Here is a 27,739-nt window from a genome sequence, read left to right on the forward strand (position 1 = left end):
CCTGTGTCCATGTGTTCTCATTGTTCAATTCCCACCTATGAGTGAGAATATGCAGTGTTTGGTTTTTTGTGCTTGTGATAGTTTACTGAGAATGATGATTTCCAATTTCATCCATGTCCCTACAAAGGACATGAACTCATCATTTTTTATGGCTGCATAGTATTCCATGGTGTATATGTGCCACATTTTCTTCATCCAGTCTATCATTGTTGGACTTTTGGGTTGGTTCCAAGTCTTTGCTATTGTGAATAGTGCCGCAATAAACATACGTGTGCATGTGTCTTTATAGCAGCATGATTTATAGTCCTTTGGGTATATACCCAATAATGGGATGGCTGGGTCAAATGGTATTTCTAGTTCTAGATCCCTGAGGAATCACCACACTGACTTCCACAATGGTTGAACTAGTTTACAGTCCCACCAACAGTGTAAAAGTGTTCCTATTTCTCCACATCCTCTCCAGCACCTGTTGTTTCCTGACTTTTTAATGATTGCCATTCTAACTGGTGTGAGATGGTATCTCATTGTGGTTTTGATTTGCATTTCTCTGATGTCCAGTCATGATGAGCATTTTTTCATGTGTTTTTTGGCTGCATAAATGTCTTCTTTTGAGAAGTGTCTGTTCATGTCCTTTGCCCACTTTTTGATGGGGTTGTTTGTTTTTTTCTTGTAAATTTGTTTGAGTTCATTGTAGATTCTGGATATTAGCCCTTTGTCAGATGAGTAGGTTGCGAAAATTTTCTCCCATTTTGTAGGTTGCCTGTTCACTCTGATGGTAGTTTCTTTTGCTGTGCAGAAGCTCTTTAGTTTCATTAGATCCTATTTGTCAATTTTGGCTTTTGTTGCCATTGCGTTTGGTGTTTTAGACATGAAGTCCTTGCCCATGCCTATTTCCTGAATGGTAATGCCTAGGTTTTCTTCTAGGCTTTTTATGGTTTTAGGTCTAACGTTTAAGTCTTTAATCCATCTTGAATTAATTTTTGTATAAGGTGTAAGGAAGGGATCCAGTTTCAGCTTTCTGCATATGGCTAGCCAGTTTTCCCAGCACTGTTTATTAAATAGGGAATCCTTTCCCCATTGCTTGTTTTTGTCAGGTTTGTCAAAGATCAGATAGTTGTAGATATGTGGCATTATTTCTGAGGGCTCTATTCTGTTCCATTGATCTATATCTCTGTTTTGGTACCAGTACCATGCTGTTTTGGTTACTGTAGCCTTGTAGTATAGTTTGAAGTCAGGTAGCGTGATGCCTCCAGCTTTGTTCTTTTGGCTTAGGATTGACTTGGTGATGCGGGCTCTTTCTTGGTTCCATATGAACTTTAAAGTAGTTTTTTCCAATTCTGTGAAGAAAGTTATTGGTAGCTTGATGGGAATGGCATTGAATCTATAAACTGCCTTGGGCAGTATGGCCATTTTCACGATATTGATTCTTCCTACCCATGAGCATGGAATGTTCTTCCATTTGTTTGTATCCTCTTTTATTTCATTGAGCAGTGGTTTGTAGTTCTCCTTGAAGAGGTCCTTCACGTCCTTTGTAAGTTGGATTCCTAGGTATTTTATTCTCTTTGAAGCAATTGTGAATGGGAGTTCACTCATGATTTGGCTCTCTGTTTGTCTGCTATTGGTGTATAAGAATGCTTGTGATTTTTGTACATTGATTTTGTATCCTGAGACTTTGCTGAAGTTGCTTATCAGCTTGAGATTTTGGGCTGAGACAATGGGGTTTTCTAGATATACAATCATGTCATCTGCAAACAGGGACAATTTGACTTCCTTTTCTCCTAATTGAATACCCTTTATTTCCTTCTCCTGCCTAATTGCCCTGGCCAGAACTTCCAACACTATGTTGAATAGGAGTGGTGAGAGAGGGCATCCCTGTCTTGTGCCAGTTTTCAAAGGGAATGCTTCCAGTTTTTGCCCATTCAGTATGATATTGGCTGTGGGTTTGTCATAGATAGCTCTTATTATTTTGAGATACGTCCCATCAATACCTAATTTATTGAGAGTTTTTAGCATGAAGCGTTGTTGAATTTTGTCAAAGGCCTTTTCTGCATCTATTGAGATAATCATGTGGTTTTTGTCTTTGGTTCTGTTTATATACTGGATTACATTTATTGATTTGCATATATTGAACCAGCCTTGCATCCCAGGGATGAAGACCACTTGATCATGGTGGATAAGCTTTTTGATGTGCTGCTGGATTCGGTTTGCCAGTATTTTATTGAGGATTTTTGAATCAATGTTCATCAAGGATATTGGTCTAAAATTCTCTTTTTTGGTTGTGTCTCTGCCCAGCTTTGGTATCAGGATGATGCTGGCCTCATAAAATGAGTTAGGGAGGATTCCCTCTTTTTCTATTGACTGGAATCATTTCAGAAGGAATGGTACCAATTCCTCCTTGTACCTCTGGTAGAATTCGCTGTGAATCCATCTGGTCCTGGACTCTTTTTGGTTGGTAAGCTATTGATTATTGCCACAATTTCAGAGCCTGTTATTGGTCTATTCAGAGATTCAACTTCTTCCTGGTTTAGTCTTGGGAGGGTGTATGTGTTGAGGAATTTATCCATTTCTTCTAGATTTTCTAGTTTATTTGCGTAGAGCTGTTTGTAATATTCTCTGATGGTAGTTTGTATTTCTGTGGGATCGGTGGTGATACCTCCTTTATCATTTTTTATTGCATCTATTTGATTCTTCTCTCTTTTCTTCTTTATTAGTCTTGCTAGCGGTCTATCAGTTTTGTTGAACCTTTCAAAAAACCAGCTCCTGGATTCATTAATTTTTTGAAGGGTTTTTTGTGTCTCTGTTTCCTTCAGTTCTGCTCTGATTTTAGTTATTTCTTGCCTTCTGCTAGCTTTTGAATGTGTTTGCTCTTTCTTTTCTAGTTCTTTTAATTGTGATGTTAGGGTGTCAATTTTGGATCTTTCCTGCTTTCTCTTGTGGGCATTTAGTGCTATAAATTTCCCTCTACACACTGCTTTGAATGTCCCAGAGATTCTGGTATGTTGTGTCTTTGTTCTCATTGGTTTGAAAGAACATCTTTATTTCTGCCTTCATTTCGTTATGTACCCAGTAGTCATTCAGGAGCAGGTTGTTCAGTTTCCATGTAGTTGAGCAGTTTTGAGTGAGTTTCTTAATCCTGAGTTCTAGTTTGATTGCACTGTGGTCTGAGAGACAGCTTGTTATAATTTCTGATCTTTTACATTTGCTGAGGATAGCTTTACTTCCAACTATGTGGTCAATTTTGGAATAGGTTTGGTGTGGTGCTGAAAAAAATGTATATTCTGTTGATTTGGGGTGCAGAGTTCTGTAGATGTCTATTAGGTCCGCTTGGTACAGAGCTGAGTTCAATTCCTGCGCATCCTTGTTAACTTTCTGTCTCGTTGATCTGTCTAATGTTGACAGTGGGGTGTTAAAGTCTCCCATTATTATTGCGTGGGAGTCTAAGTCTCTTTGTAGGTCACTCAGGACTTGCTTTATGAATCTGCGTGCTCCTGTATTGGGTGCATATATATTTAGGATAGTTAGCTCTTCTTGTTGAATTGATCCCTTTACCATTATGTAATGGCCTTCTTTGTCTCTTTTGATCTTTGTTGGTTTAAAGTCTGTTTTATCAGAGACTAGGATTGCAACCCCTGCCTTTTTTTGTTTTCCATTTGCTTGGTAGATCTTCCTCCATCCTTTTATTTTGAGCCTATGTGTGTCTCTGCACGTGAGATGGGTTTCCTGAATACAGCACACTGATGGGTCTTGAGTCTTTATCCAATTTGCCAGTCTGTGTCTTTTAATTGGAGCATTTAGTCCTTTTACATTTAAAGTTACTATTGTTATGTGTGAATTTGAACCTGTGAGTATGATGTTAGCTGGTTATTTTGCTCATTAGTTGATGCAGTTTCTTCCTAGCCTTGATAGTCTTTACAATTTGGCATGATTTTGCAGTGGCTGGTACTAGTTGTTCCTTTCCATGTTTAGTGCTTCCTTCAGGAGTTCTTTTAGGGCAGGCCTGGTGGTGACAGAATCTCTCAGCATTTGCTTGTCTGTAAAGTATTTTATTTCTCCTTCACTTATGAAGCTTAGTTTGGCTGGATATGAAATTCTGGGTTGAAAATTCTTTTCTTTAAGAATGTTGAATATTGGCCCCCACTCTCTTCTGGCTTGTAGAGTTTCTGCGGAGAGATCCGCTGTTAGTATGATGGGCTTCCCTTTGTGGGTAACCCGACCTTTCTCTCTGGCTGCCCTTAACATTTTTTCCTTCATTTCAACTTTGGTGAATCTGACAATTATGTGTCTTGGAGTTGCTCTTCTTGAGGAGTATCTTTGTGGCGTTCTCTGTATTTCCTGAATCTGAATGTTGGCCTGCCTTGCTAGATTGGGGAAGTTCTCCTGGATAATATCCTGCAGAGTGTTTTCCAACTTGGTTCCATTCTCCCCGTCACTTTCAGGTACACCAATCCGACATAGATTTGGTCTTTTCACATAGTCCCATATTTCTTGAAGGCTTTGTTTGTTTCTTTTTATTCTTTTTTCTCTAAACTTCCCTTCTCGCTTCATTTCATTCATTTCATCTTCCATCGCTGATACCCTTTCTTCCAGTTCATCGCATCGGCTCCTGAGGCTTCTGCATTCTTCACGTAGTTCTCGAGCCTTGGCTTTCAGCTCCATCAGCTCCTTTAAGCACTTCTCTGTATTGGTTATTCTAGTTATACATTCATCTAAATTTTTTTCGAAGTTTTCAACTTCTTTGCCTTTGGTTTGAATTTCCTCCTGTAGCTCGGAGTAGTTTGATCGTCTGAAGCCTTCTTCTCGCAACTCGTCAAAGTCATTCTCTGTCCAGCTTTGTTCCATTGCTGGTGAGGAGCTGCATTCCTTTGGAGGAGGAGAGGTGCTCTGCTTTTTAGAGTTTCCAGTTTTTCTGCTCTGTTTTTCCCCCATCTTTGTGGTTTTATCTACTTTTGGTCTTTGATGATGGTGATGTACAGATGGATTTTTGGAGTGGATGTCCTTTCTGTTTGTTAGTTTTCCTTCTAACAGACAGGACCCTCAGCTGCAGGTCTGTTGGAGTTTGCTAGAGGTCCACTCCAGACCCTGTTTGCCTGGGTACCAGCAGCGGTGGCTGCAGAACAGCAGATTTTCGTGAACCACGAATGCTGCTGTCTGATCGTTCTTCTGGAAGTTTTGTCTCAGAGGAGTACCTGGCCATGTGAGGTGTCAGTCTGCCCCTACTGGGGGGTGCCTCCCAGTTAGGCTGCTCAGGGGTCAGGGTCAGGGACCCACTTGAGGCAGTCTGCCCATTCTCAGATCTCCAGCTGCATGCTGGGAGAACCACTGCTCTCTTCAAAGCTGTCAGACAGGGACATTTAAGTCTGCAGAGGTTACTGCTGTCTTTTTGTTTGTCTGTGCCCTGCCCCCAGAGGTGGAGCCTACAGAGGCAGGCAGGCCTCCTTGAGCTGTGGTGGGCTCCACCCAGTTCGAGCTTCCCACTGCTTTGTTTACCTAAGCAAGCCTGGGCAATGGCGGGCGCCCCCCCCCGCCCCCGCCAGCCTTGCTGCCGCCTTGCAGTTTGATCTCAGACTGCTGTGCTAGCAATCAGCGAGACTCTGTGGGCATAGGACCCTCCGAGCCAGGTGCAGGATATAATCTCCTGGTGCGCCGTTTTTTTAAGCCCATGGGAAAAGTGCAGTATTAGGGTGGAGTGACCCGATTTTCCAGGTGCCGTCTGTCACCCCTTTCTTTGACTAGGAAAGGGAACTACCTGACCCCTTGTGCTTCCCGAGTGAGGCAATGCCTCGCCCTGCTTCGGCTCGGTCACGGTGTGCTGCACCCACTGTCCTGCGCCCACTGTCTGGCACTCCCTAGTGAGATGAACCGGGCACCTCAGATGGAAATGCAGAAATCACCCGTCTTCTGCATCACTCATGCTGTGAGCTGTAGACCGGAGCTGTTCCTATTTGGGCATCTTGGCTCCCGGCTTAACTGGATTCTTAGATTTTTTTCCTGTAGAGTTGTTTAAGCTCCTTACATATTTTGGTTATTAATCTCTTGTCAGATGGATAGTTTGCACATGTTCTCTCCCATTCAGTGGGTTGTCTCTTCACTCTGTTGATTGTTTTCTTTGCTGTGGAGAAGCTTTTTAACTTGATGTGATCTTTGTTGTCCATTGTTGCTTTGGGTGCCTTTGTTTCTTGGGTATTACTCAATAAATCTTTAATCAGTCCAATGTCCTGGAGATTTTCCCTTGTCTTCTTGTAGTAGTTTCATAGTGTGAGGTCTTAGATTTATGTCTTTAATCCATTTTGATTTGATTTTTATATACAACAAGAAAGAGGGATCCAGTTTCATTCTTCTGCATATGAATATCTAGTTTCCCCAGCACCATTTACTGAGGAAACCATCCTTTCCCCAGTGTATGTTCTTGGTTCCTTTGTTGAAAATGAGATCACTATAAGTGTATTGATTTGTTTCTGAGTTCTCTCTTCTATTGGTCTATATGTCTATGTTTTTATGCCAAAACCATGCTGTACCAATTACTATATCTCTGTAGTGTAATTTAAAGTCAGGTAATGTGATTCCTCCATTTTGTTTTTTTCGCTCAGGATGGCTTTGGCTAGTCTGAGTCTTTTGTGGTTCCACATACATTTTAGAATTGTTTTTTCTATTTCTGTGAAGAAATGTTGATAGAGATTGCATGGGATCTACAGATTGCATTGGGTAGTATGGACATTTTAACAATATTGATTCTTCCAATCCATAATCATGGAATATCTTTCTAATTTTTGTGTCCTTTTCAATTTCTTTCACCAAAGTTTTATAGTCTTCATAGTAGAGATCTTTCACTTTTTTGGTTAATTCCTAGGTATTTAATTTTATTTGTATCTATTAGAAATGTGATTTCTTTCTTGATTTCTATTTTGGATTGTTCGCTCTTGGCATATAGAAATGCTACAGGTTTTTGTATGTTGATTTTGTATCCTGTGACTTTACTTAATTTGCTTATCTGTTCTAATAGTTCTTTGGTGGAGTCTTTAGATTTTCCCAAATATAAGGTTGTATCATCAGCAGACAAAGGTAATTTGAGTTCTTCCTTTCCAATTTGCATACTCCTTATTTCTTTATGTTGTCTGATTGCTCTAGCTAGGACTTCTAGTACTATGTTGGATAACTGTGATGAAAGTGGGCATCCTTATCATGTTCTAGATTTAGAGAAAAGGCTTTCAGTTTTTCCCCATTCAGTATGATACTAGCTGTGGATCTGTCATATATGGCTTTTATTATGTTGAGGTATGTTCCCTACTATACCCAGTGTTTTTAGGGTTTTTATGAAGGGATGTTGAACTTTATCAAATGCCTTTTCAGCATCAGTTGAAACGATCATATGGTTTTTGGTCTTCATTCTGTTGATATGATGTATCACATTGATTTGCATATGCTGAACCATCCTTCCATCCCTGGGATAAATCCCACTTGGTCAGCTTGGTTATAATGAATTATTTTTTTAATGTGTTGTTGAATTTGGTTTACTAGTATTTTATTTAGGATTTTTGCATTGACACTCATCAGGGATATTCAGGTCAGACCTGAAGCCAGCACAGCACTGGATCTTACTCAAGGCCCTCTGTAACAACTATCTAGCTAGCTCCTATGTTTGCTCAAGGCCCTAAGGCTCTACAATCAACAGGTGGCAAAGCCAGCCAGGCTTGTGTCCTTCCCTTCAGGGCAACAAGATACCCCAGGCCCTAGGTGGGAGCTAGGGACTGAAGTCAAAATCCTTAGAGATCTACCTGGTGCTCTATTCTACTGGGGCTGAGCTGTCACTCAAACCATAAGACAAGGCCGTTTCCATTCTTCCCTCCCCTTTTCCCAGGCAAAGGATCCTCTCCCTATGGCCATTACTACCACAGGCCCACAGAGAGTATTGCCAGGTTACTGCCGATGTTCACTTAAGGCCCAAGGGCTCCTCAGACAGTTTGCAGTAAGTTCTGCCAGGCCTAGGACACATCCTTCAGGGCAGTGGACTCGCCTGTGGTCAAGTGCAAATCCAGAAATGCCATCCAAGAGCCAAGGCCTTGAATTAGGGACTCCAAGAGCTCGCTTGGTGCTCTACCCCACTGTGGCTGAGCTGGTACCTAAAGTGCAAGACAAAGTCCACTTTACTCTTCCCTCTGCTTTTCTCAAGTAGAAGTAGTCTCTCCCCATAGCCACCACAGCTAGGAATGTGCTGGGTCTCACCTGAAACCAGCACATCTCAGAGTCTCACCCAAGGCCCACAGCGTACTACCTAGGTATTCCTGCTGGTTATTCAGGGCCCAAGGGCTCTCTACTCAGCAGGTGATGGGTCTTGCCAGGACTTGGTCCTTCCTTTCAAGGAAGTGCAGTCCCTTCTGGCCCAGGGTGTGTCTATAAATGTCATCTAGGAGCTGGGGCCTGGAATGGGGGCCTCATGACTCTGCCTGGTGCCCTATCCTAATGTGGCTGAGCTGGTATCCTATGGTGTAAGACAAAGTCCTCTTTACTCTTCCCTCTCTTTTCCTCAAGCACAAGGAAGGGGTCACTTTCATTGCTGTGAGCTGTGCTGCCTGGGTTTTTGGGACACGTGACACAGGTTCTCCCTTAGCCACTCTGGTGTCTCAGTAGATCAGGTGCCCCCCAGGTCCACTGGCTCTGGCCCCAGCACAGCACTGATGTCTTGCCTAGGAACCATAGTTCTTGTGGCCTAGACTACCCTTCAAGTTTATTAGGATTGCAGAGCACTTTAGTCCATGGTGGTAAGGCTTGCCAAAACTCAAGTTCCAACAACTGGAATATATAATTTCCCTCTGGCTAGATCTGGTCCAAATGCTCCCTCTGTGTGTGGGTAGGCTGGGGGGTCATGGCTTAGCTGATTTCAGCCTGGTTTTGCCTTCTGCTCTGATAGGGCAGCACTGAGTTCAAATGCAAAGTCCCCAAATCACTGTACTCTCCCTCCCGCAAACACACAGATGCTCTCTCCACGACATGCAGCCACTGCCAAGGAATGGGCATCGGCAGTTCAAGATTGTCTTTCCTACCCTCTTTAGTGCCTCTTTCAGCAATATGAAGTTAAAACCAGGTACACTGATTGTGTACCTGATTTTTGGTTCTTATAAAGGTGCTTGTTTGTGTAGATGATAGTTGTTAAATTTGGTGTTCCTGTGGGGCAACGAAGTGAACATCAGTGGAGGCGTCTATCTGGCCTTCTTGTTCTGCCCTTCCCCAAGAGCATTCTCTTATATAACCCCAGTACAATGTTCAAAAGCAGGTAATTCATGTCAACTTAATACCATTACTTAAGCTACAGACCTTATTCAGATTTTACCAATTATGTCAATAGCGATCTTTTAGCAAGAAGGACATGCAGTGCCTTGGTTGTCATGTCTCTTAAATCTCCTTGAATTTGGAAGCATCCTTCTGTCTTTGCTTTTTCATAACATTACATCATTTTAAGAGTACAGGCCAGTTGCTTTGCAGAATATCCCTCGTGTTTCAACTCAGAATATGCTCTTTTGTCAGGAAATCACAGAAGTGAGGCTAAGTTCTCAGCGCATCCTATCAGGAGCCACGTGCCATTGATTAGTCTCATTATGGCACTATTACCTTTGATTACTTGGTTAAGGTGCTGTATGCTAGGTTTCTCCAATGTAAGGATACTATTTTGTCCCTAATCATAGGGGTGGGAGCTACTTTAAGACTCAATATCCTGTCCTCCTCAAAATTTCACCCACTAGTCCTACCGTCCATTGATACTTCTTACTGACATCAATTATTATTATGATGGCTATCAAATGGTGATTTTTCTAGTTCCAGTATTTCTTGTATGTTTATTAGCTGGTTTCCTATTTGTAAGGTAGAGTGTTCCCTTTCCCTTTATGTATCTTAGTGTGGACTCATAAGTCCTTGTTTTGTTCAATTGGCTACAAATGATGTAGATTAGTAATTATTTTAATACTCCAGTTGTTCCATGTTTGGCCAGTAAAACTTCTACAAGTGGATTCCTCTGTCCTTTTAAAATGTCCTTGTCATTCTTCAAAGCTATCACTATTTAAAGGCAGCTTCCAGATGGGTTGAGTCTTTTCCTATATGCCCTTGACTTCCTAATGAATACTCGGTTAATTTCTCTGCCTGGTTGGAAAACCCCGGGCTTCCCTGGACTCCGCCCTTCCCCCACCTCCATTGCTACCCTCCCAGCAAGGAGGCTTCACCAATGACTGACATAGCATTAGCATGGCCTTCTTTTTTTATTGTTTGTATTTTTTTTTTTTTTTTTTTTTTTTTGAGACGGAGTCTTGCTCTGTCGCCCGGGCTGGAGTGCAGTGGCGCAATCTCGGCTCACTGCAAGCTCCGCCTCCCAGGTTCACGCCATTCTCCTGCCTCAGCCTCCCAAGTAGCTGGGACTACAGGTGCCCGCCACCACGCCCGGCTAATTTTTTTGTATTTTTAGTGGAGACGGGGTTTCACCGTATTAGCCAGGATGGTCTCGATCTCCTGACCTCGTGATAGCCTGGCCTTGTTTAAACACAAAGCAGAGTCAGCCTCCAACACAGGGCTGCAGGAGCAGGCGGCAGCAGCATTGGGTGGACACAGCCATCCTAATGGTGTTTGTTTTTCCCCTGTGTAAACTAAGCAGTAGTTGTGAAGGATTTTCCCTTTGTTGCCTGTTGCTTTTTCATACTCCAAAGAGGAAGCAAATTTTGATTTTGCTCTGTAATAAAGGGTACCAACAACTGAATTCCTACCTTTAAGCTAGCTGTTGCCAAAAGGGAGGCAAGGAACAAAGCTGACAGACTGCTCATTTTGAACCCAATCTTACGTCAAAAGAGCATATTTTTTTCATTGCTGTGTGTCACATGCTAGACCCGGAGTATCTCCTTGTTGCCCCTGGGCTTGGGAGAAGTCCTTGCTAAATGCAAGATGTAGAAGTGGGAGTGACATATGCAAAAAGAAATGAATTAAATTTGATATGACACATCATATAAGGAAGAATAATTGTAGACACAGGCAAGCAGGGGTTGGGTGTGAGTACATTAGTCCCCACCCTTTTCGTCAGCAGTCACACAACCTTGGACATTAGAGCCTGTCCGTCTGATCTAGAGAAGGAATGTTGCTGGGGAAGGAAAACGCAGGGCGAGGTGAGAGAGGACACAACCTCTAACCAGGAAGAGGCTCTCCCCGCCAAGCTCCGGAGAGGCGCAGAAGCATGACCAGGTATGGGACCAGGTCTATAGGAAACCCATGTGGTGTGCCCTAATGGGAGGCAAGCGGGGGAGGACCCAAACTGGAAACCTGATTCTGAAAGAGGAAAACCACCACAACATCCTTTTTAATTGCACAGCTTGGAGGAACAGTATAGATCCTGTGGTTTTCCTGGGGAAGGAGGGGAGCCTAAAAGACGCAAATGATGTATATTTCCTTCAGAAGCAAGGAAGGGGCAGTTTTCAAGTGCGGCTGTTAAATCTCAGCAGTCACTTCATTCGGTGCAGGCTGCTCCTGTGGTCTTGGCTATAGCAGCAGAAGGCGGGGATGGAGGGTGCCCCAGGGTCAATCTTGGTCAGCCTCTGAGGAGCTGGGAGTGCAAGGTGTCACTCTGGATGTGCCTGCCTGCTTTTCCTCACCTTCTTGCCTTCCTTCGTCTTTCCTCCCTCTTTTCTTTCCTCCTTTCTTTCGCCTTCCCCTGTACACCTCTTGAATTCACCATCATAAAGTTGACTTGAGATGTTTCAATGAGTAATGTTTTATGATTGCTTCAGTTACATTATTACAATCCAGTCTGCCTTCCTTGTTTCTCAAACACTTCTAAGCTCTTTTCTCCTTTTCTTTGACTTGTTTTTTTTTTTTTTTTTTTTTTTTTACTACCTATCCTCCTGACTAGTTGTTGTTGTTTGTTGGTTTGTTTGCTTTTAAAGAGTCCGGGATAAACAAAGTATTGCAGGCATGAAAATGGTCAGGATTTCGGAGCGAATTGTGGAGGGAGAGGGTCAGGAGGGGGGAGGAGAGGTGTTGAGGGAGGGGAGGGAAGAGGAGAGGTGTTGAGGGAGGGGAGGGGAGAGGAGAGGTGTTGAGGGAAGGGAGGGGAAGAGGAGAGGTGTTGAGGGAGGGGAGGGGAGAGGAGAGGTGTTGAGGGAAGGGAGGGGAAGAGGAGAGGTGTTGAGGGAGGGGAGGGGAGAGGAGAGGTGTTGAAGGAGGGGAGGGGAGAGGAGAGATGTTGAGGGAAGGGAAGGGAGAGGAGAGGTGTTGAGGGAGGGGAGGGGAGAGGAGAGGTATTGAGGGAGGGGAGGGTAGAGGAGAGGTGTTGAGGGAAGGGAGGGGAGAGGAGAGGTGTTGAGGGAGGGGAGGGGAGAGGAGAGGTGTTGAGGGAGGGGAGGGGAGAGGAGAGGTGTTGAGGGAGGGGAGGGTAGAGGAGAGGTGTTGAGGGAGGGGAGGTGAGAGGAGAGATGTTGAGGGAAGGGAGGGGAAGAGGAGAGGTGTTGAGGGAGGGGAGGGGAGAGGAGAGATGTTGAGGGAAGGGAGGGGAAGAGGAGAGGTGTTGAGGGAGGGGAGGGGAGAGGAGAGGTATTGAGGGAGGGGAGAGGAGAGGTGTTGAGGGAGGGGAGGGGAGAGGAGAGGTGTTGAGGGAAGAGAGGGTAGAGGAGAGGTGTTGAGGGAGGGGAGGGTAGAGGAGAGGTGTTGAGGGAGGGGAGGGAAGAGGAGAGGTGTTGAGGGAGGGGAGGGGAGAGGAGAGGTGTTGAGGGAAGGGAGGGGAGAGGAGAGGTGTTGAGGGAGGGGAGGGGAGAGGAGAGGTGTTGAAGGAGGGGAGGGGAGAGGAGAGATGTTGAGGGAAGGGAAGGGAGAGGAGAGGTGTTGAGGGAGGGGAGGGGAGAGGAGAGGTGTTGAGGGAGGGGAGGGTAGAGGAGAGGTGTTGAGGGAAGGGAGGGGAGAGGAGAGGTGTTGAGGGAGGGGAGGGGAGAGGAGAGGTGTTGAGGGAGGGGAGGGGAGAGGAGAGGTGTTGAGGGAGGAGAGGGTAGAGGAGAGGTGTTGAGGGAGGGGAGGGGAGAGGAGAGATGTTGAGGGAAGGGAGGGGAAGAGGAGAGGTGTTGAGGGAGGGGAGGGGAGAGGAGAGATGTTGAGGGAAGGGAGGGGAAGAGGAGAGGTGTTGAGGGAGGGGAGGGGAGAGGAGAGGTATTGAGGGAGGGGAGAGGAGAGGTGTTGAGGGAGGGGAGGGGAGAGGAGAGGTGTTGAGGGAAGAGAGGTAGAGGAGAGGTGTTGAGGGAGGGGAGGGTAGAGGAGAGGTGTTGAGGGAGGGGAGGGAAGAGGAGAGGTGTTGAGGGAGGGGAGGGGAGAGGAGAGGTGTTGAGGGAAGGGAGGGGAGAGGAGAGGTGTTGAGGGAGGTGAGGGGAGAGGAGAGGTGTTGAGGGAGGGGAGGGTAGAGGAGAGGTGTTGAGGGAGGGGAGGGGAGAGGAGAGGTGTTGAGGGAGGGGAGGGGAGAGGAGAGGTGTTGAGGGAGGGGAGGGGAGAGGAGAGGTGTTGAGGGAGGGGAGGGGAGAGGAGAGATGTTGAGGGAAGGGAGAGGAAGAGGAGAGGTGTTGAGGGAAGGGAGGGGAGAGGAGAGGTGTTGAGGGAGGGGAGGGGAGAGGAGAGGTGTTGAGGGAAGGGAGGGGAAGAGGAGAGGTGTTGAGGGAGGGGAGGGGAGAGGAGAGGTATCGAGGGAGGGGAGGGGAGAGGAGAGGTGTTGAGGGAGGGGAGGGGAGAGGAGAGGTGTTGAGGGAAGGGAGGGGAGAGGAGAGGTGTTGAGGGAGGGGAGGGGAGAGGAGAGGTGTTGAGGGAGGGGAGGGGAGAGGAGAGATGTTGAGGGAAGGGAGGGGAGAGGAGAGGTATTGAGGGAAGGGAGGGGAAGAGGAGAGGTGTTGAGGGAGGGGAGGGGAGAGGAGAGGTATTGAGGGAAGGGAGGAGAAGAGGAGAGGTGTTGAGGGAGGGGAGGGGTGAGGAGTGGTGTTGAGGGAAGGGAGGGGAGAGGAGAGGTGTTGAGGGAGGGGAGGGGAGAGGAGAGGTGTTGAGGGAGGGGAGGGGAGGGTAGAGGAGAGATGTTGAGGGAGGGAAGGGGAGAGGAGAGATGTTGAGGGAAGGGAAGGGAGAGGAGAGGTATTGAGGGAAGGGAGGGGAGAGGAGAGGTATTGAGGGAAGGGAGGGGAAGAGGAGAGGTGTTGAGGGAGGGGAGGGGAGAGAAGAGGTGTTGAGGGAAGGGAGGGGAGAGGAGAGGTGTTGAGGGAGGGGAGGGGAGGGTAGAGGAGAGATGTTGAGGGAGGGAAGGGGAGAGGAGAGATGTTGAGGGAAGGGAGGGGAGAGGAGAGGTATTGAGGGAAGGGAGGGGAGAGGAGAGGTATTGAGGGAAGGGAGGGGAAGAGGAGAGGTGTTGAGGGAGGGGAGGGGAGAGAAGAGGTGTTGAGGGAAGGGAGGGGAGAGGAGAGGTGTTGAGGGAGGGGAGGGGAGAGGAGAGGTGTTGAGGGAGGGGAGGAGGTGCATGTGCTTCTTCTCACCTGTCCTATTTATCCAGCTCATCTATGAATTATCAGCAGAAAAGGAAAGTAAAGGAAGAGTAGAGGCTGGGGACAAAATCCTGGGCTTTAGAAATGGGGTAATTTAAGAGTATTCTGAAAGGTACAATGTTACACATATGCACACAGTTCCATAGACAAGAGTGATTTTTCTCTCTATGGGACTGTTGTACTTGGGGTTTTCTATCTTTCAGTTGGTGTTACAATTGATAGAAAAGCATTTAGCCCTTATTCCAGAAACAAGTCCTACTTGACATTGTTAATACTCTTGTTTGTATGCATAGGTTCTGGCAACTAGATTATATCTTTCTTGGATAATAGACCTCCATCTTTTTCTATTGGTGGGGCGGGGGGGGGGTGTTTTAATATGCTGTATCCAAACAGGGGTGGGTAGGACACCCCTGGTCTATGTTTATTATGAATGTTTGCTCATATGACCCCCAACAACACTATATAGTAGGAATATTATTACCCCCATTTACAGATCAAGTGACTGAGGCCCAAAGTCCCACAGTAGCAGGGTTTTCTGTCTCCTGAGTCCACCCTCGTAACACCTGGGCGACACGACTGGCACCCTCGTAACACCTGGGCGACACAGCAACCAATGTCTTGATTGGTTGCAGACACACAACAGGTTCACTGATAGTCCTCTCATTTTTAATCTATAGCCGTTAAATCATTCATTCATTCCACATTTGTTGACTGCCTGCTGTGTACCAGGTGCTGTCCTAAGTGCTGAGGATTAGACTTGAAGAAGGGTGGAAAAGGTGGGTCACAAACAAAACTATGACAGAATGTCCAGTGGTGACACATGCTAGGAAGAAAACTGAAGCACAGTAAGGAAAGAAAGGGTGGCAAGAGATGCAGGGCTGGCCCGAGGGACTCTTCTACATTCCATGAGTCCTCCCAGGAAGAGTCGGAAGGACAAGGGGTTTGGTCCTCAAGCATGAAGTGATTTGGGGATGTTACTTGTTTTCTGTGCTACTTCAGCGAATTACTACAAACTTAAGGGTTTAAAACAATGGAAGCGGCCGGGCACGGTGGCTCACGCCTGTAATCCCAGCACTTTCAGAGGACAAGGTGGATGGATCACCTGAGGTCAGGAGTTCGAGACCAGCCTGGCCAGCATGGTGAAGCCTCATCTCTACTAAAAATATAAAAGTTAGCTGGGCATGTTGGCAGGCACCTGTAATCCCAGCTACTCGGGAGGCTGAGGCAGGAGAATCACTTGAACCTGGGAGGCAGAGGTTGCAGCGAGCCGAGATCACGCCGTTGCACTCCAGTCTGGGCAACAGAGTAAGACTCTGTCTCAAAAAAACAAACAAAAAAAACAATGGAAGCTTATTCTCTCCCAGTTCTAGAAACCAGAAGTCTGAAATTGGTATCAGTGGGCTTGATCCAGGGGTGGGTATCAGGGATCAAGGTGTCACCGGGGCCACACTCTTTCCCGAGGCTCCAGGGGTGAATCTGTTCCTTGCCTCTTCCAGTTTGGGGGGCTGCCAGTGCTCTTGGTTTGTGATCTCCTTGCTCCAGTCTCTGCCTTTTTGGTCACATTGCCTCTTCCTCTTCTGTCTCTAATCAAATGTCCCTCCACCTCCCTCTCATAAGCATTTATTTGATTGTATTTACAGTCCACCCAGATAAACTAGGCAAATTGTACCATCTCAAAATCCTACACTTAATCACATCTGCAAATACCTTTAATTTGGGGGCTGGGGTGGCATATAAGGTATTATTTGCAGGTTCCAGGGATTAGGATGTGGATATTTTGGGGGGCCATTTTTCAGCCTACCGTAGGGAGTTATTTGTAGATTTTATTTTTTTAATGTAAATCTAGTCCCTTTTAACTGAGCAACCAATCTATACTTCTTGAAAAGCACCAATCGTGTTCACTGTGGACAAAAGCTTATGAAGCAGCATCCCTGGAAATTCATCTATGATTGAAAGAAGGAAGGAGGGACACATGGGAGACAGAGACACAGTCAGCAATGAATGATCTCTCTTTCTGGTGCATGTGCTTCGTGGAGACAGGGGGACTGGGGATGCAGATTCTCTTTTGGCTTGTCTTTTTAAAGGCTGTAGGCCCAGCACAGTGGCTCATGCCTGTAATCCCAGACCTTTGGGAGGCCAAGGCAGGCAGATCACTTGAGGTCAGGAGTTTGAGACCAGCATGGCCAACATGGCAAAACCCTGTCTCTACTAAAAATACAAAGATTAGCCGGGCGTGGTGGCACGTGCCTGTAAACCCAGCTACTTGGGAGGCTGAGGCAGGAGAATCGCTTGAACCTGGGAGGCGGAGGTTGCAGTGAGCCGAGATTGCACCACTGCACTCCAGCCTGGGCGACAGAGTAAGACTGTGTCTCAAAAAAATAATAATAAATAAAAATAAAGGCTGTAGATATTAGAAATGAATAATATCTAAGAGATGCTTCCATACTCATTTTTAGGATGTTCTGAGGAAGGAAGAGACCAACATGGTCAGTCTTATATGAAGAGAAGATTTTGTTCCAAAGGAAACGATGGGGAAAAGCCCAGCTTGGGGAGGGGTCAGGGAACAGTGGGCAGGTGGGAAATGAGTCCACCTTCTGCCAGGAAGCCCAAGGGGTCATGTCTTTGAGCTGCAAAAGAACAGGTCCACGAATCATAGCTGAGATTGGCCCAGCGGTGGGAAAAGCAACACAGAATCAATTTAGTGTGGTTGAAGCTTGTGCGATGACGGGCTATCACGCTCCTCAGGGGCCACAATAGATCCGCCAGCCTATTCCGGCATCCTTTAACCCTTGAGGAGCAAATGCCCTGGCAAGGGGTCCGCTCAGAATCTCCTCCCCCTCCTGCTGCTGCGTGCAGTGGGCTGTGCCCTGGTGAGGTTCCTGTGTCCTCTGTAGAAGGTAACAGATTAGAAAAGCAGAAGTCCCTTCTCTGTCTAGCATCCTTCCACCTTCTTCTCCTCATCTGCAAAATGGAGATGAAACACATAACCCCAGGGTGGGGAGAAAGGTCTGACACAGAGGCAAGTGTCAGTGAACGTCTGAGAACTCTGAAGCGGTGATGGAAATGGGGTGTTCCTGGTAACCAGCACCATCTCTGACACATGTGGTGGTTACCCTTTTGCCAAAATGTGTGACTGTATTAATACATTTTGAGTCTCTAGGGGGAAAAAAAAGGCAAACTTAATTCCTACTAATATATCACTCACTGTGTTCTCTACCTTTTACACTTTCTTTTCCAGGTGGTAACAGAAAACAATCCAGATGGGGTGCAGGTGCTGTAAAATAATACAAAGGTAAAGCTGCAGAAATACTACTTCTAAATGGAGGAATTTGTGATGAGCGTGGAGTCACTTTTAAAGATCATGCATGTATTCAGTGCATTTATCCAGCTTGGGGCATGATCAACATTGCCAACACATTAAGAGTTTGGAGCTGTTATAATATCATTTAAAAGAACATGTGCCCTAGATTTTTTTAACTTTTTTTGCTCACTTCTCAAAGCATGTTGGGAACACCATCATTTTCTGAGGCTGAATTTGGTCTGGGTTTCTGAGGATGCCTGAAATGGCATCGCTGAAAATAAATCACCCCAATCACATATGTGCTTTTAATTTTGTCCACATTTCATTTCAGAAAATTGTGAGTAACATGAACATAAACTTCTAACGAAGAAAAAGGGAAAAAAAGTAACTGATGATCTTGCTTTCTTAACAAATACACTGTCTTTTTAATCGTAGTTCTATTCTAGACCTATATATAAATAAGCTTTATTCCACTGTAATCATAATGTGATGTTTGGCTTTATTCAAAAAATATGTATTATAAGTATCATTCCTGTGACTACAGACTTCATATTTATCATTTTAGTGACTGCATAATATTCCACTGAGAGGATGTACTCCTTATGGACCTATTAGTGGACATTTGTTTTATTTGTTTTTTATTTTAAAATTCTATGAACAACTTTGTATTTTACTTCACCCCTTACCGCTCCTTCCTCCTTTTGGCTCTCTTCCTAAGAGTATTTCTGGCAGAACCTTGTTTTTCTTTTTCAAGACTGTCTCACTCTGTCATCCAGGCTGGAGTGCAGGAGTGTGATCTCAGCTCACTGCAGCCTCCACCTCCCAGGTTCAAGTGATTCTCCTATCTCAGCCTCCCGAGTAGCTGGGATTACAGGTGCCCACCACCACACCCAGCTAATTTTTGTATTTTTAGTAAAGATGGGGTTTCATCATGTCAGTTAGGCTGGTCTCGAACTCCTGACCTCAAGTGATCCACCTGCCTTGGCCACCCAAATTGCTGAGATTACAGGCGTGAGCCACCAAACATTTTTATACCAACTATATCTATTTGATTTAGACACTTATCTAGGTTGAAAAGTAATCACAGAAATTAAATTAGCAGGAATCGTAGAAAGAAGCAGGGCCTGTGGTAAAAAGCATTAATGATGGAGCAGACCTGACTGGTTTTCATTGTCTTCCCTGCAGCTATCTCTTTGATCCAGTTCAAGTGCCCTCTCCTGGCTATGTCAATGAAGTCAACAGCTGCAAGCTAGATGAAGACGACACTGATAAATTAAAAGGCAAATGGAGCAGTGAAGTCTTGGTGCAGAAAAATGACCCTCAGAGGCAGGGCTCAAAGAAGACTGAGAGCAGCAGCAGGACAGCTGATCCATGGGAGCCCTGCTGGCCTCACCAAGGGCCGCTCCCACAGGGGGACACTGGAGGGGAACACCATGCCTGTGGTGTCAACGGCATTGGCCCTGCTGCCACTCCACAGCCCACTGGGAATTCCAGCCCTGCCCAGGATGACAGGGGCTCCTGGGCCAGTACTACAAATACTGTTCCCCCAACTCAACCCTTCATGGAAGGAGGGGGCACCAGGAAACAGGACTGTGTGCTGCTGGCCTCAGAAGGGACCCAAGTCATGAGAAATGGAGACTCCAGAGCTCCTTCTGAGGTGGAAAGTTTTGCCTTGGAAGTACAAGACCATGTCTTCCAGATACCAGCCCCAGATTACCTTCAGCATTGGGGCCCAGCTGGAGACAACGTTGATCATAATGAAAAGGACTGTGTTTTCAAGAACCATGCTGAGGATGAATCCCTAGAGGGAATTCAGCCCACAGTGGGGGAGCATGGTTTGAATACGCCCTTCTCTGTGAGGAGAAGCTGGGATTCATTGAATGAGGATTTGGAAACAGAAGTTCTAAGTATCCGCTTTAATGAGAAGAGTCCTGCCCATGCCATGCCTGTGGTTGACTCAGGAAACAGGCAGGAGGATACCCATGGCTCCGATGGAGATGGGGATGGGGAGATTGTGGACGAGGATGCAGCGGTGGCGGAGGCCCTTGCGGCTTTAGAAGCTGCTACTGCAGGGGAAGATTTGGATGAGACTGATTAGGGGAGGGGATTTGCACAGGGAGGTAAGCTGGTGTCATGCTGAGCATGCAGACGCATTTGCTCCCTGGATGCAGAGCGGGTGATTCTGCCAGCATGCACCAGTGCAGCCTTACCAGTTGTTTACATCCAGCATCTGTTCTGATTGTCAGCATCTGTCCCAAGCTGCTTGTCACATATCTGGAGTTTCAGTCTGTGTAGATGAGCTGTCATTCAGGACACTAGGAGAAAAATCTGAGTGGGTCATTGTTCCCATATCCACAGAAAATGCAGAAGTCGAACAGCTTGCTTGACAACCCTCAAACATCTTTGAGCACCTGGTACAGATGTTTATGAGAATACTCTAAGATCTCAACCCTTGATCCCAAAGGCACACAATCACAGAGCATTCCTTTTGACTGTAAACTGTTTACCTTGCTTTTGAGAGCCAAACATTGTACCCAACCTGGAAAAAGTAACTACCCCAATTAAAGTGCCTCATGTGTCCCCAGAGAATGGCTTAACTTCAGGGACAATCACCCAGGGAACTAATAACTAACCAGTGATTCAACAGCCGGTTAAGCTCAGCAGTTTTCACGGTAGAGCAGAAGTCCCCAGGAAACAAAGGGTTAGTCATTAGCTGAGATGTGATTTTAAAACACCTTGACCTTAACTTTTTTACATTATTACTTTTAAATCTCCTTTGGGATTGGGGAGGCTGGCCAAAATAAGTCTTAAAACTGCTTGTATCATATTTGGATTTTAAGTTCATGACTTTCAGAACAGCAAAGCCATATACGCAATGTTTTTATGCCATTAAATGTCTGATTCCAATTAAAATATAACAACGTATGTGTCTTTCTAGAAGTCTTAACTCAAAGGTGGTTCTAATTTTCTCAGGATATCAGTGACTCTGGATGTTACTTTCAATGTAAAGAACTAATCTAGATGGCCGAGCATGGTGGCTCATGCCTGTAATCCCAGCATTTTGGGAGGCCGAGGCGGGTGGATCACAAGGTCAGGAGTTCAAGATCAGCCTGGCCAACATAGTGAAACCCTGTCTCTACTAAAAATACAAAAAATTATCCGGGCATGGTGGCGGGCGCCTGTAATTCCAGCTACTTGGGAGGCTGAGGCAAGGAGAATCGCTTGAACCTGGGAGGTGGAGGTTGCAGTGAGCTGAGATCGTGCCACTGCACTCCAGCCTGGTTGACAGTGCAAGACTCCATCTCAAAAAAAAAAAAAAAGAGCTAAGCTAGGCACAGTGGCTCATGTCTGTAATCCGAGCACTTTGGAAGGCTGAGGTGAGAGGATTGCCAAGGCCAGGAATTCAAGACCAACCTGGGCAATTTAGTGAGACCCCATCTCTATGAAAAAAAAAAAAAAGAGCTAGACTACAAAATTATACTCAAAGAAGGGACCAAGTTGGTTTGCAGAGCCATGGCTTTGGCTTTCCTCTGTCAAACTTGATGCCATAACTAAATGTCCTGATCTTACCTCAGAGATGAACAAGCCCTCTCTGGATTTCAGCCTTCTAATTCATTGAAACAAGGACAACCATTCTAACGTAACTCAATGGAGGATTTAAAGGCATTAAGGATGCTCAAAACTATCTAGAAAAAAATAAACATGAAAGATGCTTTAGTTTGGTGTTTTGTAACACAGAATTGAAATCTGACTGAACTTCATTTGATTTCCAGCTTTGCCATGTGACCTTGGACAAGTTATGTATCCCTTCTCTTTACCCATCTGTGAAGTGAGAATAATAATTGTATGTGCTTGTGAAGATTAAATGAGATGATGTAAATGTTTAGCACAGTGCTTGGCACAGTAGGCACTCAAAAATGATGTCTTACTAGTTGAAAACAATTCCTTTAACAAACATTTTTACATCCCCACAACTGAAAACTCTAAAACTAGGAAGTATGTATAATGTCATTATTTGATTTTGGTAATTATTTAGTATAAAACATGATTTCTGAGCCTTCCAGCACCTTTAAGGACGGCACCCTTGCAAATGCTTAATGAGCATATGGGTTCGTTTGGTATTGTAATGACAAGCCATCGCAAGTGACCTCTATATACAGGGTCACTCAGAGCCCTTAAAAATATAAACTCTTGGCATTGTTAATTGCACTAGAGGTATGTCTCCTTTTGTATCTAGTACACCAAATACTTAATATTTCAGAATGCTTATTCCTTCAATAATTTCCTAAGTGTGTCAGTTGAGATTATGTTCAGTTGTATGGGATGAGTGTTTTATACAAATAGAGGCTTATTTACCTCTTATGTAAAAGAAGTCTGGAGTTAGTGATACAGGGTGGTAGAGAATGTATCACTGACCCGTGTATCAATGACCCACATATCACTGACCCATGCTTCTTCAATCATTTTGGTTTCCTTCTCAAGGTCACTTTGTAGTCCAAAATGGCTGCTGTGGCTTCAGTCATTATATTTGCCTTCCATGTTGGAAAAAGAGTAAAGGGCCAAAAACCCCACTCACTCTCTATTAAGGACCTCACAGAAGTATAATTCATCCCTTCCACATTACTCCCTTTGATCAAAATCTGGTCACTTGGCCACATCTAGCTTCAAGAGAGACTAGGAAATCGTCTTGCTAGTGGTGTGTGTTGCTTTGCCACATAAGCTCAGAATGCAGTTACTAAGAAGGGGAAATGGACAATGAGTTTCGAGGCGGTCAGTTTACAGTCTCTGCCACAGGAGGTCTCAAAACCCAAAAGCCTGGGATACAGCTGGTTTCAAAAGATTGGGAGATTGTGTGTACATTCAGAGTGACATCAAAGGGGCTTCCATCTTTGGTCCAGGGGAAGGAGGACTGGACAGCTACCACTGCTCCAGCTTCCCATTGATAACTCGAAATCTGACAAAAGAAGAAAATCAGACAAGGAAGGGGTAGGGTATGGTATCAGGGCAGACAAGTCTCTTTCTCTTACCCAGACACACACTTTCACATTTATATATGTATATAATTTTACATCTTAGAACAGCTGCAGAGTTCACTATAACTGACAGCTCTCTAGTTTTAAAGATTCTCTTTTATGAATAACTGCTTCAAAAAGGTCGACAGATGGCCAATACTTTCAAGAGTTCTTTAAAAGTAATTCTGGCCCCTTTCATCTTTGCTCCAATATCCAAGATCCCCCAAAGGAAATGAGAGGAAAGTAAAAAATCTTTAGGTTGAAAAGTAATTCCAGCTTTTAGCCTTATCTACCAGGTTGTCTAACAGTGAGCTGTCTGAGCACGCTTATGTGTGTAGTGTCTTCTTTCTGTAGCCTAGTGCCACCTCTTGTCAGAAAAGTGATGTTGAAAATAGCCAACCTTTTCAAACATTGTGGACAATATGAAAGCACAATGCACTCTGATTGGAAGGCACTAACTGTGATTAGGGGCAGACTTCACAGTTCTCCATGAACCTTAGGCAATTGTATCACGTGGATATTTACCATGTTAAATCCTGATTTTGAATTAAGATTATTTTATGTATTTATTACACATAGGTTTCTTGAGCTAAGAAGTTAGATTTAACTTTTTACTGGGGGAAAATGAACTGTCATATAAATATGAAATTAAATTTTTTCCCCTCATTGCCAAAGCAGATGTCATGAATAGTTATAACTGGAAAAACCAGATACCCAAAAAAATGAAGAGAATTTTAGGTTTCTTACATAGCACATGCCCATCTGTCCATGCTCAGTTAGTGCTGGCCATTCGTCATTTTCCTCCCTCTGCCCCACTCTGTCTCTCTGATTCTCTTCTCTTCCTACCTCTCCCATCCGTACCTCCAAGCAGGAGGCCTTAGAAAGAATGAATGAGACACCACATGCAAGTACAAGTGCAAAGATCTCCTGACTTCCCTGGTTTGGTCATCTGTGTGCAACCATGCAGCAGATACAGCACAGTCACTACTGCAACAGAGGATATAGCCTCCTTTCCTGGACTTGGGCTTGACTCTTCATCAAGGGCACTGCTTTTCACACAACCAGGCTTTATGATGAAAATGTAGAAATTAATTGCTTTCTGGTCTTGTTTCATTTTTTTTCTCTAGATTAAACCTCATGCATTTTTAAATCCTCTATTTTGGAGTTGGTGACAAACACAGACAAGCTGACATCTGTTTTTCATGGTAAATCCTTTCCCGGTTAACTAATAGAACAATAAGTCGTTCATTTATAGATTTACTAAATTTGTAAGTTTCTCATATGTATCAGGTTATACAAACCACACCTAAGTGGTCTGCTAACTTCTGAAGCACTCCCAGCCACTTTAAGAAACATTTTATGCAAGTCAATGTGTTGATCGTAGATGATGCTTACCTGCACATTTAGTCACTTGGAGTCAACTATTAGCAATTTTTTTCAACTGAAATGACTGTACTAAACAAATGCCTTTGGCCTGAGATCTAAGTTAGTGTATGGCACAAGGGGGGATCTCAATACTCATTTGTTGATTGAAAGAATATGTAAAAGAAGTCTGGAGTTAGTGATCTTTTCCTGGTCTGGATGGGGAGATATCATGCAGCTAGCCAGGATTGTGCTGGATTGTGACATGGTGTAATAAAGGTATACATGGTGTAATAAAGGATGTGGGAGCACAAATCCATAGGAATTTGAGAGGTTAGGAATTGTATTTATCATTCAGGCCCTTCACTCTCAGACTACCCTGCTCTATTTGAATAATGAGGCTTGTGGTGGTCTGTGGAAAAGTGGACAGAGTAGAATTTGGGCAGCTGCTGAAGGTTTGGTCTCTAGAATGAGTCGACGTTACCCTAAGGACAGTAATCCCAAATTGAGACAAAAACTTTAAGAAAACCAATGTTTGGGGCCAAGCAATGGGGAGCTCGGCCGACCTCATTTTTTAGTCATTTTGAACTCAATCTTTAAAATCCTGGAGGAGAAGGAAAAAAAGAGTGTATATTTGTGTAATGACACCCAGATCTCACTGTTCTCTTGGCTCCTAGTGATGGGGGAAAAAAGGTGCACCCAGGGTTCACTCTTCAGTAACACCTGCAGCCATGTGTCATGACCTCCAGGTCATCAGAGGCCCTACCCATGTGGCACGTGCCTGCTACTTCCCACACATGTGCCTCTTTAATCCTAATAAACCTGGGGTGAAATCTGGCTGTGCCTCTTGCGCGCTGTGTGACCTTTTGACTTTGTTTCTTAACGTTTCTGAGCCTCACTTTTCTCATCTGTGAAATGGGGTTCATTCCTATTTCTAAGAATTGAAAGCACACATTCTCAAACTTCAGTGTGCCCCTGAGACATGTGGTGTGCTTGTTTAAAAGGCAGATTTCTGGACCTGCCTCTAGGAATTCAGACTTAGTAGGTCTTGAGTGGGCTCCTGGCATCTACATCATTTATGTAAGTAATTCTCCGTACTTGGAGAAACACTTCAGACTCCAGCAGGGATTGCCACACCTTTTTTTATCTTGCACCAGTTATCAGTAAAAAGTACTGCACACACCCTTAATATAAGCACTTTTACAACCATACCATCTTCTAATATGTTATATGGTTTACAGTATTTAGTAATACTAAGATGAAGTAACAACCTATCAGAGCATTAATTTTTTTTTCACACCCCTGGGGTATGTGAAACCTACTTTGGAAACCACTGGTTTAGAAGATCAAATGAACTAGTATATATAAAAGCTCTTTGTAAATAGACAAAACTGGGCCTATATATATATATATATATATTTTTTTTTTTTTTTTTTTTTTTGAGACGGAGTTTCACTCTTGTTGCCCAGGCTGGAGTGCAATGGCACGATCTTGGCTCACTGCAACCTCCACCTCCTGGGTTCAAGCGATTCTCCTGCCTCAGCCTCCCGAGTAGCTGGGATTACAGGCATGCGCCACCACACCCAGCTAATTCTGTATTTTTACTGGAGACAGGGTTTTGCCATGTTGGTCAGGCTGGTCTCGAACTCCCCACCTCAGGTGATCTGCCCACCTTGACCTCCAAAAGTGCTGGGATTACAGGCGTGAGTCACCACACCCAGCCCAGGCCAATATTTTTGAAAGCACATAGAGCATACACATGAGTGTGAACCACGCACTTATAATACAAGCCCACTTGCAAATACGGTCAGCACCACTGACCTGCAACTCTTCCTCCTCACCTGTGCTGCCCTCTGAGCCTTGTTCCTAGGAGACTTCTGTATTTACTGCCTTTAAGCATTTTGGAATAGTTAATACAGAACTAAGGTAAAATATGACCTAGAGACCAAAAGGCAGGCAAAGAATTTTACTTATCTCCCTAATCAAAACTACACATTCCAAACTAAAATGAGTGAGGCCTTTGAGGAATAGGCTAATTAGAATACTTGTTTAGTCAGAATCTGGCTGCTTTGCAAGCACAACAATGCAATTTCTCTTGACATAAATTACCAACTTAAAATCCCAGAAAAAAAATTCCATTTCTAGGTCCAACTCATTCTTTTCCATTCTCCAAAATATTCCTAAAGCTATGGAGAAAGGTAAACCTCAGAATTTACATAAATCAGGAAGAGTTCACAGGCCACAGAAGGTCCATAGCCTCTACTGATCAGCCGACATGCTGCTCTCTCTGTCTTAGATGTTGATGCTTAGAAAGGAAACAAAAGCTTTAAATTACCAGCTTCTAAAGACACAAGATCTAAGGTCTAAGGTTTTCATGGTATCAGCCATAAGCCGGGTGACAAACCATCAAGGATTGTTGTGGTTTTTAAATTAAAATTTATAGGGGCCGGGTGCCGTGGCTCACGCCTGTAATCCCAGCACTTTGGGAGGCCGAGGCAGGCGGAACACTTGAGGTCAGGAGTTCAAGACCAGCCGGGCCAACATGGTGAAATCCTGTCTCTACTGAAAATAAAAAAATTAGCTGGGGCTGGTGGTGCTAGCCTGTAATCCCAGCTGCTTGGGAGGCTGAGGCAGGAGAATTGCTTGAACCCAAGAGGCAGAGGTTGCAGTGAGTTGAGATCATGCCGGTGCACTCCAGCCTATATATATATAAAATGATATGTAATATATACTATATATTATATGTATCATTTTATATATATATATATATATATATATATATGTAAACTCCTCCTATAGCTACTTTTCTGCAAATAACTGCATTAGTCATAAGTTCTTTTTGTTGGTTTGGTTGGTTGGCTGCAAATGACAGAAACCCAAACTAGATAACAAAACAATTTCCTTGAATGTTCTGTTCTGGGAAACAAAGTGCAACTCTGTCTCAAAAAAAAAAAAAGTTTATAGGAAAAAATATAGAGAGAAAAAATCTGCAAAGACACTACTTCAAAATAATTTGCCAAATATTAACATAGAAATTGTATTCAGTAATTAATTTCTGGGAGCCAACAAGTTATGGGTTTTGGTATTTTGTTGTTGTTTTTAGTATTTTTATAGATGTGACTATAGCTTAACATTTTCAGTACTGCTATGTGTTAAGCACCAAATGCAGTCAGCCTTGTTCTAAGTCCTGCACGTGAATCATCTCACTGAAGTCTACCGTGACGCCGTGAGCTGTAGGTATGATTGTCCCCATTTCACACATGGGAAAATGGAGGCTCAAACAGCTAAATAACTCATCCAGAATCACGCAACCAGACAGTGGCAGAATCTCAACTGAACCCAGATTGAACAACAAACCAGTGCTTTTTTTTTTTGAGATGGAGTCTCGCTGTCTCACCCAGGCTGGAATGCAGGGGTGTGATCTCAGCTCACTATAACCTCTGCCTCCCAGGTTCAAGCAATTCTCCTGTCTCAGCCTCCCAAGTAGCTGGGATTACAAGCGTGTGCCACCATGCCCAGCAAATTTTTTGTATTTTAGT

General features: G+C 44.5%; 1 protein-coding gene across 2 annotated transcripts in view; it reads left to right on the forward strand.

The window, feature by feature from the left end:
* Positions 1–21,696, forward strand: part of C3H4orf19 (chromosome 3 C4orf19 homolog) — a 150,491-nt gene extending 128,795 nt beyond the window's left edge. The window contains exons 3-5 of one of the 2 annotated variants that reach the window (XM_063663593.1): positions 11,054–11,211; positions 17,764–17,817; positions 19,012–21,696. In XM_063663593.1, coding sequence (XP_063519663.1) covers positions 17,786–17,817; positions 19,012–19,924 — 945 coding nt within the window. In that variant the 5' untranslated portion in view covers positions 11,054–11,211; positions 17,764–17,785 and the 3' untranslated portion in view covers positions 19,925–21,696. The remainder of the gene's footprint in view (positions 1–11,053; positions 11,212–17,763; positions 17,818–19,011) is intronic. The other variant, XM_054485617.2, reaches the window with a different exon arrangement.
* The last annotated feature ends 6,043 nt before the right edge of the window (positions 21,697–27,739 follow it).

Source organism: Pongo pygmaeus, chromosome 3, assembly GCF_028885625.2.
Source record: "Pongo pygmaeus isolate AG05252 chromosome 3, NHGRI_mPonPyg2-v2.0_pri, whole genome shotgun sequence".
NCBI classification, from domain to species: Eukaryota; Metazoa; Chordata; class Mammalia; order Primates; family Hominidae; genus Pongo; species Pongo pygmaeus.